Source organism: Labrus mixtus, chromosome 6 (assembly GCF_963584025.1).
Source record: "Labrus mixtus chromosome 6, fLabMix1.1, whole genome shotgun sequence".
NCBI classification, from domain to species: domain Eukaryota; kingdom Metazoa; phylum Chordata; class Actinopteri; order Labriformes; family Labridae; genus Labrus; species Labrus mixtus.
The window spans coordinates 10,777,336-10,792,317 of record NC_083617.1 but is presented as its reverse complement, the minus strand read 5'-3'; the positions used below and the strand labels follow the sequence as shown (position 1 = coordinate 10,792,317).

Here is a 14,982-nt window from a genome sequence, read left to right as displayed (position 1 = left end):
GATCGCTGTTGATGCATGTTAAATTAGTTTGTTATGGAGCCGAGCCTGCGAGAGAGGGAGGGAGGGGAGGGGAGGGGAGGGGGAAAAAAAATAGATCTCAACTTGTGTGAGCACACGCGGTTAAGCGGAGACAAGGTGTATTAAAGTTATTAGACAAAGACATGTTCAACTGGGCGGTTGACAATAGCTTCTTTTTCTTGCTTTACGGGGCGTCACTCTGCTGCTTTGAGGAGTGTGGTGAAGAGAGGGAAAAAAAAGGATGGGTTGGGGCAACCTGTAAAGAACACAAGCACACACACACACACACACACACACACACACACACACACACACACACACACACACGTACATACATACATACACACACATATACAACATAGAGGGTCCCATGGGGGCTGGGGAACATGGAGGCGAGGGCTCAACCTCTTTAATTGCTCCCCTCATTAAGAAACTGGTTGCTAGGCGATCCACACCTATCGTGTCATAAACGTGAAACACACAAACAGAACGTCAGCGAACATAATGACTTTGGTGCTCCGGGCAGGACTTTAATTATTTGATTTTGTTCTCCAGTAGAGGAGTCATTAATAAAGACAAAAACAAATAGATTAGCTTTTCCCCCCACTAGGACTGGAGAGCACAGAGATATATTAATTGTCTAGTCTTTTTTTTATTAGACGTTGTTGTATTAAACATTACATTTGCTTTTGGTGGTAGAACCATTAATGCCCATTAATGTGTAGAGAAGCTTGTTTTAGTCAGTGGTGTATATAAACTGTTTGCCCATCCATAATTGGCTCTTGAAATCTGAAGATAAGCAATTTTCACAATTGGCCCAAGTCGGTTGTGTTCTTTTTTTTTTCTTTCCTTACAATCTTTCAGCTGTGTGTGCACCCATCTGCGAGCGGCGGCCACGAGGGTCAGAAGGTTATGTTTAGTGCGTTTTACTTTTTGAAATTTCCCATGGTTTGGTGGTCCTTCTTTTCTCTCTTTTTGGCTGAGCAGGCAATCAGTCTATCATATGGAATCAGTTGGAAGAAAAACAGTAAGTTCTGTTTTTCTCATAGGCCACCACCCCCCCCCCCCCCCCCCCCCCCCCCACCACCCTCCTTCCACACGCACACACACACACCATCAACCCACCCTTCCCTCACCCCCTCCTTTCTCTCTCTTTCTCCTTCCTCCCCCTGTTTCAGCTCTCTCACAGCTAAATCTGCAGAACCCAATGACAGGAAATTGACCTCACAGCCAAATTCTTAAGCAATTTGATCATGTTTCACATCAGCTTTTAGAACAAATGTAGGTGCATTAGGAGACTGGAAGTAGTATACCATTTAAAAAAAAAATTCATAGCTCAGTCTGAGTTTAAATCATCCTTCTTTGTGATACTGAAATCCTACATCCACTAAGTGATGTATACTATTTCCAGTCAAAGGAACAACAGGTATGAGTGAGGCAAAAAGCAACTAAAAAAGTGAAAAATGGAAATGGTGGAGGATGTGAAGATGCTTAGAAAACTACAAGCAACTAGGTGTGTGATTTCTAAAAAAAAAAAAAAGTGAAGCTGATCCAGAAGAAACTATGAGGATGGGTGGGGGGGGGGGGGGGGGATGAGCGTAGAAAATTATAAGATGTAAAAATGTGCCTACCATTCTCCATATAAGGAGGCGTACCTTCTGAAGGGTCGAGTCTGCGAGCCCTTCGCCCATGTTTGGAATTGTTGTGTACGAACATGTTGTCGGAGACAGCCAGGACATGGCCGTCCACATTGACGGTCGTCGATACGACAACCTGCAACAGGATTGAAGGGGAAACATGTAATTTAGTACAAAGTAATAAAAACATAAACAGGGAGATGTAGTTAAAGACACATTGTCTCGTTTCTTTTTTATTACAGGGGATACATGAATGCTTCAGAAATTCTGTTGTGTTCAGGTACATGCCTGTTTGCTATTGATTTCTACTGTCAAACCTCCTGAAGCCATTGTTCTCTTTAGATATATCACATTACAGTTACCCTGCTTCTCTGCCATTTTGTTTTTGCTTTTTAGCATCTTGCACTTGTGTACAACTAATTGACTTTTCGATCACTAAAATACCATTTCCGTGCTCACTCCACCGACTGTCATCATAGCCCTGGCTCAGAATTATTGATCAGCTTGTCCATCTCTTTGAGGGTGGAAGGCCTCCCTTTTAAAATATTACTGGAGTCATTAGCAACTGAACCGTGCTCCATCCCATCACTCAGCAAACATTTTACCAGGATCAGATTCCAGGCCACACTCCATATTTCATAATGCTTATTTTTGTTGTTGTTTTTTCGGCTACCACATCTCCAAACAGTGAGCCGCGTGTGAATGGGCCAAAGTGTTTCTGAGCCGGAAACAGAGAGCCCCTCTCAGGTTTGCTTCGCCGGTGAGTGACCTCGGTGTAGCAGTGGAATTTAGGGGGGCGCTTTTTTTTTCTTTTTTTTTGGGTTGGTTTGGGAAGGGGGTGGAGGGGAAGTGAAAGAGCTCCATTCTTGTGAGCAGGTTCAGAGCTGGGCCAAGCTGAGGATGATGGATTGGGCCCTCTCTGGCCTCCAGCTGGTTTTTGGGGGTAATAAGTGGAGTGGAAGGCATGCCGAATACACAACTTTAGCCAGAGAAACACCTATGCTGAGAGCATCTGGGAAATCTATTTAAGGGGAAAATGGCATGCAAAACTGTTGGACTGCAGACAAGGGACGATCAGCAGCGATAAAAATCCTAAATCTTGTTGTTTTCAACTTCATGTACATTTCCACTTTTGCTACAACTTATTTCTTGCATTTCTTTTGACACACAGGAGTGAGTGGTGAAAAGCCCTCGGTGGCTGTCATGCATCAGTCCACATTCACCCTAAGGGAAGATTTGAGGAGGCAGGGGAGGTCTGATGGTGGTGACATCAGGAGGGGACACCCTGTCTTGTCTGTTTCATGTCTGAGCTCCCTCCTGCAGTATGCTGGCGTGTGTGTGAGTGCCTGTGTGTTTGTGTGTTTCTTATCACAGTGCAGGTCTGTCAGTGACGGCTGCCCTCCTGCAGTTTGTCGCTATCTTGATGGGACAAATCACGCTAAACTCTCACTCTCTCACCTTGACCTAGTGGGCTGCTTGTGGTGAAACTGTCGGGGTAGAATGGATGGATGGTTGGATAAATGGATCAGCTAGAGAGGGGAGGGTGGGGGGTGGGGGGTGTCAATAATTTCAAGGCTCAACTAGCTGACACATTAGAAGCGAGGGGGTTAAAGAAGCAGTAGAAAAAAGTGCTCAACAGTCATGTCCTTTTAGTGTAAATCGTAGCGTTTTGTCAGCCCGCAATAATGATGGTTTTCAGATGGCTTAAGATGGTTTTCATTGGCTAAACAGAGAGCTTCATATGTGTGAGTTTAAGTGTATGCATATGTGGGTAAGAACAGGAGAGGGATGTAGAGAAAGCAAATATATGCGCTCCTAGCATTTACAGGCATGCATCCAAATGTTGAGTGTGTGTGTGTGCGTGCCTGCGCATATGTGTGTATAAGAAAGTATGCGTTTCCGCTGCCAGACAGATCCTGAGTTAACACTGTTGTTACATGTGGTTGGATCGTCCTCCCCTCTGCGCTGAGGCTCAGAAAGCTGTCAGGAACACAATTGATGGCACTCTTAAATCCTCTATCCTTATTTGTGTCAGATGGTATTTCCTAATAAATATTCTGTCCAGAGCGCACAGGACACAAAATCCCTCACTCTCTCTTTTTTTGTTCTTCTTCCCTGCACTCGTTTTTGCCTCCTTCAGTGCCAATAATAGAATCGTGTTCGTATATGAGGGTCTGTCGATGTGACTTAGTGTGGTGTAGCTGTGCTTTCGTAACACCTGTGTGTGTCTGCAAAAAGAGAGGGAGACAGTGAGAGGCAGAAATAGACAAGGCGAATGTGTAAAATAGATTTTCAGTCACCTGGAATCTGCGCATGTCTCTCGGATTCCCTGCATTCTTCAGACAGTTCTGATTGCACTTGAGAAAGAACTTTAGGAAGAATCTGAAAAAGAGGACAAAACAGAAGAAAAGGGATACATTACACCTTTGAAGATAAACGACAAAGTGGTGGAATATTTAGGCGAGATTATCAAACACTCTCACATCTGATCCATTCATCCAGTCAGTCAGAAACAAGTGTGATGTGTTCTTTGTTTGGGAAGTCATCGTATTTATCATCGGCTCAAAATCAAGAGCATCACTCTCTTTGTCATCTCCTCCGCTCACCTGAGTTCACAGGTCTTTCCCAACACCCATCTGCCACTAACATACAGGAAGTCACTTGATATTCCACCCACCTCTTTAATCCCAGGACACCCCCTGTGCAATTAAAGTTCTCCTGTTCAATAGGGAAGCAAATGAGGCCCACCTGTGACCAGGTCTTGTTTGAAGAGCATCAGGGATAAAGGACCTAACAAGGTGAGAGCGCGCCACAAAACTTATAGTCCTGTCAGGCAATTAGGCGGACACTCCTGGGACCACCGTATGCCACACACACACACACAGACACACACGCACAAGCATAACGCATACACACACCCATGCACTTGTGGGTGGGTGAGGCAATTATGCCACAAATTACAACCTGGCTAATCGTCTCTGAACAAATGTCACGTCTGAGTGAGATCTGGGCTTGGTTAGTTTGTGAGCTGCCTTCCTTTCTTGTTTTCTCTGGGATGAATCTCTCAGAATGTATTGATAAAGCACCGTACTGAGAACATCCAATACGTAAAACAGCTACAAGAGAGGAAGACTAACAACGAGGCCAGTGAGGAAAAAGTGGCTCAAATGTGTATTGTGTAAAATCTCGGACCACACAGAACAAACAATGAAATTGACTTGTTGTTTTTGCAAATTCTCCCCACAGAATCATGACTGATTGCGCCTTTGCTTTCTCTGATTCATTATAAATACCGCACCATGATATTTATTTTTCATCACATTGCACTGGCATTACTATATGCAATACTGCGGTTTCTATTGTAATACTACCTCTGCTCACAGATTCACAGCGGCTCATCGGATTACCATAGATTGCACCATAGATTGCACGGCCATTTCATTCAGCTAAATACAGTGGCTTGTGTGGCCTGCGAGGACGCTTTCACAACACTTAAGACTTCTCGCTCGCCCAATGGGATCCCGGCCAGGCCATAAATCAGAGTCTGAAATGACCCTTCTAACCCTGGCCACATTAACACATGCACTGGTCATTTAGAAGCGTTCTTCGATAGACTCCTGTACCTTGTGCTCTACTGAGGGCCCAGGAGGGAGAGGAGAGGAGAGGTGAGAAAATATTTTCACTCCACATCCAAGGAGCTTTGGCTTGGACATCAATAAAAGACGTTTTAACCCATGCCAGAATGCTGATTGCCTGTCGGTGTGTGGCGAGGCCATAAAAAACCTGACTTGTCATTAGTGCATTTCGCTTGATTGTGTTCGCTGTGTTTTCGGGTTGCATCTGTTGGCTGATCATCAAAATGACCATTATGTACTCTAATTCCCTGACCCTGTTTTTATTTCCCCAAAGAGTCATAATGTAGAGCAGCAGACATCTGCGGAAAGCAGACCTGAAATACGACTTTTATTTGTCTGTCGCCTCTCATACAGATTGGGTAAAGCCAGTGTGTGAGTTCGCAGTGCGCGCTCACACTTCTGCACACCTATATGTGTGTGTGTGTGTGTGTGTGCATGTGCATGCATCCCCCTGTTGGTAGACAATTTATGTCGGCCCGAGAGATAGAATACATTTCCTAGGCAATGCGTTGACTTCATAAAAGAAACGCATTACTTTCAGAGTTAGTCTCGTCTCTTTTCTTGGGTACTTTAATGCTCTCACATACGGTTTCTTCTCCGGCGAAAGCAAAAGTTAAGAAACAATAAACACAAGAAATGGAGTGCCCACGCTATCATAAAGTAGCTCCTTTATGTTTACTGTTATGAAGGCAATTAAGCACAATTTCTCTGCTAAAAAGATAAGCTTAATTTTCATAGTCCACAGCAGAAGCAGTGCTATAGCATCCATTACATTTGAGTTGGTTAAGATTCTCCATGAGCGCAGCGCAAATTGGTCCTTGGTGAAAAGGAGAGCAATTAAGACAAGGCCCCTCTCTCTCTCTTTTACTTCTTAAATATCTACAGAAGTTTGTGCTGGTGTTTTGGCACGCACGGAGACAAAAGGAGCTTGTTTAATTGTTTTTTAATGGGATATCAAGTCGTCGCTGCCATTAGATGTTGGCAATGGAGGGCAAAGGGGGATAGAGAGAAAGAATGAACTGCAATTAGGTTTGATTAAAGCTATCCTTCTCAATAATCAGCTGTTCTGACAGGACAGGGGGACCCTGGTGGCCGCTGAGATGGAGGAAGGTGTTGAGTGATATTAAGGCCAATGAAGGGGATATTAACATGGCTAATTAAAGCTCTTCCAAAGCCGGGAGAGGAGGCTCTCAGTGGACCGCACTGGATGAAATAATCGGCCGAGGCAGCTATCAGTTGGAGGAGAGAGAGGGAGAGAAAGGGAGTGCATGTGAGAAGGGGTGGGGTGGAGTCCATCTGAGGGGAGAGGGGGGGGGGGGGGGAGCAGAGGGAGGAATAGTGGGAGGCGTAAAGGAAAACTATGAAGTGTGAAGAAAGACAAAGAGGAAGACATCGACAGGCATATAGAGAAAGACTTCCAGGGCGGCGATGGAAGCTCATTTTGACATCAACCCTCTCTCTCTCTGCCCGAAGTCTGCCAGTATAACTAAGACCTGACATCGGCTTTTATCTCCGACAGCCAGTCATACTGGTCCACAAATCAACGTTAAAACAATTCCCGCTCATGCCTCGGTCTGAGGCAATTAATACGACTCTCCTGTAGTACCTCCATGCTCGCCCACTGCCGAAGCTACTAATCATGCCATAATGATTTCTCTCCCTCTGGTCAAAGGGGAAATAGATTGTCTCTTTAGTAATGCAGCAGGCTCGGCGCCTTCCACTCCCTGGCTTCACAGACCCGGTAATTGAGGAGAAAAAGGCCGACTTTGGCACTTTGACTGATTTGAGGGCTGCTAGACCCTCTTATCTTTACTCTGATCATTTTAGGCTGACACTCAAAGGAAGACCCAGCGCCCTAATTCTAGCTCACCCTCTCCCATCATCAAACAGTGAGGGGAATAGGGAAAAAAAGAGAGGAGAGAGAGAGGAAAAAAAAACAAACAGGCGAGGTGAGGAAGGCCTTCTCTCATTCAAATGGCCAACTTAATTGCAGGGTTGATGTCACTCATGCATAAATGTCCATCCCTTTGATTTGAGTGAAGAGGGCAAATAAGGATAATGCTGTATTATTAAGACGGCTGCATCCACAGTGGAAGACAGCTCCCATTCATTCTTTTTAATCCATTCATTTTCACATTTGTATTATTTTTAATGACTTGGAAAAAAGTTCATCCTGAGCTATTTGAAATCCTTTTTCTCCCGCTGCCTTCGTGAATTCTGAAAATGAAAGTATGTTACTTTCCTTCAATAGTACACCTTGTTCTCATTGTGTTCTCAAGAGCCTCCCTGTATGTGTTACACAATACACTGACAGATGGCCACAGTATCTGTTAGAGTCAGGTATTGACAACTCTAAGCTCCTGATTGGTGCCCCGGCACTAATGACTAGCATGCAGTGTCCACAGCCGGCAGCCATGACAGTGAGGTCATCCGTTGCGGGGCTGTGAGTATCGATCACCACCCAGCTCCAGCCCATCAGGCCCCAGCTGCCTCCCAGACTCAATGGGCCCCTGTTACAGGAGCCCTGTAAGAAACGGCTCCCAACACCAGACTACAATCTGCTGACACCAGATCTCTACGCTGAGATAGTAGTACACGGGTCAATAGCGTATCGGATTTCCAAAACGCCAGGGTCTTAATGTCAAGCCTCCTGCCTTCCCTACCTACTGCTCCAGTTATTAGGCACTCCACTGAACTGCATTCAGATCCCTGTTGTGACAAGGCAGAGCAGGTAGAACGAGAAATAGAGACACTTATAGATCTTAATCTCACCCCAACACTTATTTATGCAACTGAGTGGAATATATATTCATGCCGGATAAGTCCCCGGGAGGCCGAGCTGAGCTGAGCCGAGCTGTGCTGCGTTTTTGTCGTATCCTGGTTCGCTGCTGTCTTCTCTCGTCAAGCAGAGCTGTTTTTCTCGCCTTAGCCGAAGTAAACCACAGCACATTAACAATATTTGCTCTACCCCTGTACAAGCGCCCAGGGACCGGACCCACAGATCCTATCACTTCTTTATCAGGGAACAAGTGCCTCACTATACAACCTTATTGGGTTTGGGAGATTAACCCCTTCCACTCTCGGCTCCGGCCCATCTCCTCCGAGAGCAGCGAGGCAGATGTCACTGTGATTATTGTTGTTCACGTCTCGGGGAATTTATGGGGTATTTCCAAGGCCTTTATATCTTTTTTTTGTTTTCATTTGTTTTATTTTTTTTTTTTCCCCAGCTGCTATTGTCAGTTTGTTTTGTTGTTTCATATTTCATATTTTGTTAGTGCACTGTGTTTGATTGTGTGTTGCGTGGGTGTCACAAATAATTTATGTGCTTCCCCTGCACCCTCACATGTAGTCGTGTTCCCTCCATTCATCCCTCTTTACCCTCTCTCCTCCATCCCCCCCTTTCTCTCTAATGGGCAGAGTGGCATTGACATTATTTCACTTGAGGATCCCTCACTCTGTCAATCCCTCTTCATTTGCTCCATGGCTACAGGACTCATTATGGTATCTCTTCCTCCTTTTCTCACTCCCTCATACGCTCACTCATTCTCCTCACCTCCTGTCTTACTTGCTCTCTCCTTCCAGCTCTCTCTCTCTCTCTCTCTGGACACTGTTAGTTTCTTACTTAAGAGAATCGCTCGTCTTCACAAATGGTTCCACGTCAAACCCACTCCTTGCAGGGCCCCCACTGATTCCCTTCAGGCTTTGGCACAGGTTTACTGTAACAGATTAGACGAAGACTCGGAGCTCCTGCTAACTATCCATCACTTGCTAACAGTGGACTAAGGCTGTGTGCTTTATGCAGCTTTTAGCTCCAGCCAGCCACATACTGCATGTTTAGCCCCGAGCTTTCTCTCTGCCTCTCCCTTCCCCGCACATCAAGATACTGCTGAGGCTGTGTACTGTTGCACGCTGTTCTTTGTTTTACTCTGAATTCGCCCTTTTCTCCACCACGACTTTGAACACAATATAATAAGACGCGAAACATAAATAATTCTGCGTTGTTTTGTCTTGCGTGGCTCTGTTGTAAAAGTGAATCAAACACTGGTTGCTGCCATAGAGCCAAGATCATCTAAATCCCCACTGGGACTCAGAAATATTGAATCACCATAAAAACGGTATGATGCTGATTACTCATAATGACTTCGACAGCCATGAGGTTGCTGACTTATCAAAAACGAACCATTAACAATGCAGGAATATTTACTCAGCACACCAGCTGAACACCACAGAGGTATCTCCAGGTTATATTTGCGCAGGAGGAGAAATGGGGAGTTTTGATTACTGGTCAGTGTCGAAGCTCGAGGCCTTGAGGAAATACCAGTCAGCACCTCCTCGCTCCAGTGAGATGGAAGATAAGCATATGTTGGAGGAGCTGGCCTGGGTGAATAGTAGTATTTAGGGTGTTGGATGGGGGCTTCTGGAATGCTCCAGAGCTGGTCTACAATGAGAGCCATACAGCGCCGTCTCTCTGCTGTGGCACCTCGGAGTGATCAGACCCAGGCGGCACACAGAGGAACGCAGCTGTACAGACGAGGCCAGCAGGGGGGCTTTGACCGTTTACCCACAGCCATGCTGGATCCTGCAGGACCAGTGGGGGCCTATTTGCATGCGTGTGTGTGTGTGTGTGTGTGTGTGTGTGTGTGTGTGTCCAGTGTTACATAAAGGTTGGTGAGTTGGTGGATTTGCCATCTATCCATGCATGCTCAAAAGTGTGCTTATTTCTACATCATATTATTACTAATGTATAATACATACATCTAAAGTGGCTGTCAGGACTGGTCAGTCATCATAAAACATGAGGCAGCCACTTTGACATCGCAGCCACATTAACGCGTCCTCAGAAGAAAAAAAAACACCCACTGTGGACTGTCATGTAGGCAGGGGGGATAGAGACAGAAAGACAGTGAGAGGGTCGGTGCTTAAAGCTAACAGGTAACCTTTCTGTGCACCTAGGACAAAGGCAGGGGGAAAAAGAAAATGTCAAATTAAGAGAGGCCAGGCAGAGAGACGTGGCTGCCATATTTGTGTGAAAGCCCAGTGCTGTTGGCAGCAGAGATGGCTGCTTTCTGATTCATCTGGGGCCGTATGGCAAAGCTTTGTCAGTCTGTGCGAGGTATAAATAATTCAGGGTGAGAGATGGCAATTACAGGGCCCTGCACAACCAAAATGAATATTTTATAAGGACTAAAACTGCCCTGGAATGAATCACACACATGGAGTCACACACACATACACACACATGCACACACAAGCATGAGTGAATGTGTGCACACGCACACACGTAAGCACACATATACCCCAACACATACACAAAGGTAGCAAATATGAACCCTTAGCATGGCAGTTGTATTGTTGACAATATAGCTGTTATATTATATAAAGCATTGCATTGCGGGTTAATCATTTTTAATATGCCTGCATGTTTGATTTTTAGCGATATTGGTTTAGGAGTGAACGAGCATGTTCAAGCTTTTTTGTGTTATTTTGTGGGGGGGGGGGGAAAGGTTTTCCAACCAAACACATGTTTCTATTTCAATAAAACTATTCAACAGTCCATTTTAAATATATTAGCAGGGATTCAATATAAAAGTTCAAAGTGTTGTCAATACTTAGTGCAGATCTTTGCAAAAAGCAGTCTCATGAGACTCACAGCCTTTACTTTTGACCCTGTAAATATGGTCTTTGTGTGTGAGCAAGAGGGAGGGGATGGGGGGGGGGACAAAATGCTAATGGGAAAAGATTAAACCCAAAAGCCGCCTGGAGCATTTACCTCTAAAGGGTTTTGTCTGTCAGGTTTCCTGCAAAACTCTGTCTTTATAATTCTGAGACAAAAAATAACATTGTTCCCAAGTCCTGAGGAGCGCAGTGGCTTGGTTGAATGGCCATTGTGTAGACCAAGCTAATGATACCTTAGCTTTTGTGAGAGGGAGGCCAGGTAGGTCTGTGACATCAGCGCCACACAAGTGCTCCTCTGTCCGGATGTTTAGGGAAGGATTTCGTCCATGGTGGGAAAAGGGTATAGAGAATAAACAGGTCCTGTTTTTGTACCAGCATTTATAGTCCCTCTGCCAAAGACAGGGGTGCTGTAGAAAAAAAAAAGCATTTAAAAAAACTTTTTTTGATTGAAATCATTATTTTTATCTTATCATGTGGGTATAATATGCGTAAATCCATTTCTGGAAGATTTGCTTCAGCAGAGAATGATGTAATTCCAGGAGTGTCTTTTTTCCCCCTCTTTTTTATTTTCAGCGGGAGTGTGGGCGTTTTATTTGTCAGTCCAAAGGGAAGATGGCAACCCTCTGAGGGAGGAGAGACCCCAAGCATGAAGACACACATCGCATGTGTTGGAAAAAGTGACAGCACGGCAAATGCTAAGAGAAAGCTGCTTCCTTACTGAACCGCACGCTGTTAGCGATACAGCTAGCTGTTGTGAAGGCAGCTGACAAACCCATAGCGTGGCATGTCTCGCCCCGTTTGTGAGTTTTCAAAGAATGTGATTTGCAAATAACATGAGTCTCTGGGCATAGACTGGGCATGTAAGTACGGTGAACAAAGCCCCCCTGCTCTGCGGAGGGAAACCCTGACTTGTCAGCTCAGTTCTTTGTCAGGAACCTGACAGATAAATAGACAGTGTTTTGCCTCTCACTCCTCCTGCCTTATGTACACAGAGGCGTGTGTCTGCTTCCACATACAGGTTGACTTGCTTTAGGGGAGGAATTTGTTAAAAGATACCCCACCGCTTCTCAGGGCAAGGACTGAAAATATTGTGGGCCACTTCAGAGCGCCTCAAACAACAAACAATGGGGGTTGATGTGTAACCAGATAAAACACAGATCGAATAGCTGGGTCTAAGCACCACTACAGGGCTTATTTTTCATGCAAATTACTACTAATGAGCTTCCTGAAATCTGACTAATTATATCAAAGTGATTTCTTTAATTAGTTTGTAATAATTCCTCGCACAAACATCATAGTAAACAGATTACGCTATATAAAAATATCAATTTGTCATACTTTATATGAGATGCTGTGCTGTTGACGCTAATCTTGCTTCGCCAAAATGCCAGCGCAAACATTTATTAAAGAATTAAATATGTGCTCAGAGAATGTTTGGATACATTAAGGAAGCACATCTTTTGCATATTTGTCATGGTTTCTACACAATGGTCTTCCATATATAGTATTATGAAAATGCATAGAAGAGAGAAGCCTCTAAAAGAATTTGAAACAACGTAATTAAGTGCGTATAATCGCTCGCAAATTTGTCAAAGCTTTATTATTTAAAATGTGCCATATAAAGATACACTTAAGTATGTGAGTACCTAACTGAAACAGTTGTTCTTAATCCAGCGTCAGAGATTACACCACTCAGTGACTGGAAATACAGCACGTCAAATCCAAATACCTATTTGAAAAATAATAGACGACTCGAGAAAAGATAAGAAATTGCATTTATCTACCACTTTGCACCTCTTGTTAATCCAACAACATTCCCCAAACCCCTGAAGAGTAAAAACATCTCATATACTAGCAGTCACAAGAGAACTCATACGACTACCGATCTTTCTGATACCCTCAATCTGCACTGAGATGGATTAAACATTCAATTTGTTACTCACCAGACCACCACCCAGGTTCACCACTTACCATACAAATGGAAAACACGCTAGTAATCTATTAGCCTGCCTGGCCTGACACTGTATTATGTTGTATTTGTATTATATTTACTTCAGGGAAATTACGATTCAAGTCATATTTATCTTCATGTGGAAATGTGTGTCTAAATGGAAATCACCTATAGTGCGAGTGTGGATGCAGAGCAATACTAATGTGATCCATGAACCGTGCGATTTAGTCACCCTCTATGGATGCACTATGGGCTGATTCTACATATCAAACATGCTCTCCCCCTGTTAAAGCCCGTACCCAGAGCCCCTGATGCTGTTTGATAATTATTACGCTTACATTACAACACAAGACCTTGCCTGTGGAGCTGGAAGAGCAGCCCCCTTCCCCATAAACACACACATACGCACACTTGTACACGCACGCACACGCATGCACGCCCAGCCTTTGTCATATACAGTAGTAAACAGCTTCCCAGTAAGCTGTTTGCACTTCACTGCCCGCTCTAGGAAATAAAAACAAAGAGCAAATTGGGGGTTTTGCGTCTCAGTGAATAAATAAGGTTGTTTTACTCACAGAATCCATTACCTTTTAAAACATGTGCCTAATGCGTTCAGCCTTTTCATTTTACAAACAAAGCCTAAATTAGGAATTAAATACATTCGGTATTTAGATAACGGCATTAGCTGTATGACATCAATGTGAAAAATTTGGACGCCATCCATATCATTCCCATGCCTCCATTGTTACGTTAAATTGCAATATTAATCCTGGCTCAAACCAAGGTACTGTAGCTTTTATGCGGTACACTTGAATTATGCTATTGAAGTAATTGATAGTGATTCAGCCATTGAAGGTACTAATCCCATGATTCACTTCATCTCTCTCAGTGCCATTTACCTCCAGATGTTTAGAGTTTGGGGTAATCAATAAAGAGGGAATAAAGATTGGCATTCACAATACTCCCCTTGACAAGCTCCAGCCGAATGTTTGTCAAGCAAATTAAACACACTTAGACTTTTCACCTGCTCCTACAACGACACCACATATGGCCGTGAAGTTAAAAATAAGAAACTCTGCATACATTACCATGCATAATGCACAACTCCCTCCATTTAATATGCAAATTTTGTAAAATATTACTGAATACCTTCTGTTCGGAATGAATAAATTTGAATTGCAATTAGAATAATCTTGTATAATTAATGAAAACTGTCAATTTTGGTTCCGAAGTAATTTGATTAGCATGTTGATAGGACACTTATCAAGTTCAGTAAACTGTTAGATTAAGAAGATGAAAAAAAAGATTCTAAGGATATTTTTCTCAACGGCTCTGACATTTTCCCTTGGCATTGTAAACAAAGACAGGAGCTGGCAAACTTCCTGAATCGAGGGGCGAGAGAGGGAGGGTGGAGAAACAGAAAAAGAGAAATAGAGACGAGGACAGAGATAGAGAGCCTCTTGAGATAATCTGTGAATCTCAGTCCGCAGATGAAAAGGAGTCTATCGTCAAGGCTCCTGAGTGAGCTACTCATCTCTGCCCTCTGCTCTCCAGCTAAGCCCAAGTTTATGGGATTTATCTCGTGAACCATTTGTAGTTTTCACATCACATGATGAGTTAAAAACAGCACACAGCTTTGCTAAATGTTTCCAGGCTATAAATGTAGAGTTCTCAGCTAAAACCCACAGACAACTGATCCCAGTCTGCAAGTCTTCTGAGAGTAGCTATCTATTAACGATCAACAAATTGATGTACGCCATTGTTGTATTGTATAAAACAGAACCATCTGCACTGTCTACAGATGAACAGAGCGAGTGACCTCCTTTTCCCCTCTCTTTCTCTGCTCATTAGCTATCCTGAACCTCTTTCTCTCCTGCTTTCAGTTTTCAAACCCCCAAATGAGACCTAAATCGCTTGCAATACAGGTTAGCTTGGGGAAGGGAGGAGGAAGGGGGGGGTGGGGGGGGCAAACATCTGTCGTGCTAGGTACCCACACGCAGCTCGGGGTATCTCCTGCGAGGAACTTTGGGGATGTTTAATTCATAAACGCTGTCATCCATGTAAA

The 14,982-nt window shown here is 44.0% G+C and overlaps 1 protein-coding gene across 6 annotated transcripts in view; it reads right to left on the bottom strand.

Moving 5' to 3' along the window:
- LOC132975417 (transcription factor COE3) overlaps nucleotides 1–14,982 on the bottom strand; it is a 68,879-nt gene that overhangs the window by 25,044 nt on the left and 28,853 nt on the right. For 4 of the 6 annotated variants that reach the window (XM_061039940.1, XM_061039941.1, XM_061039944.1 and 1 more), the window contains exons 7-8: nucleotides 3,956–4,037; nucleotides 1,674–1,791 (exon numbers count right to left, since the gene is read on the bottom strand). In XM_061039940.1, the coding sequence (XP_060895923.1) occupies nucleotides 1,674–1,791; nucleotides 3,956–4,037 (200 nt within the window). Of the gene's footprint in view, nucleotides 1–1,649; nucleotides 1,792–3,955; nucleotides 4,038–14,982 lie in introns of all 6 variants that reach the window. The other 2 variants (XM_061039939.1, XM_061039942.1) reach the window with 1 other exon arrangement.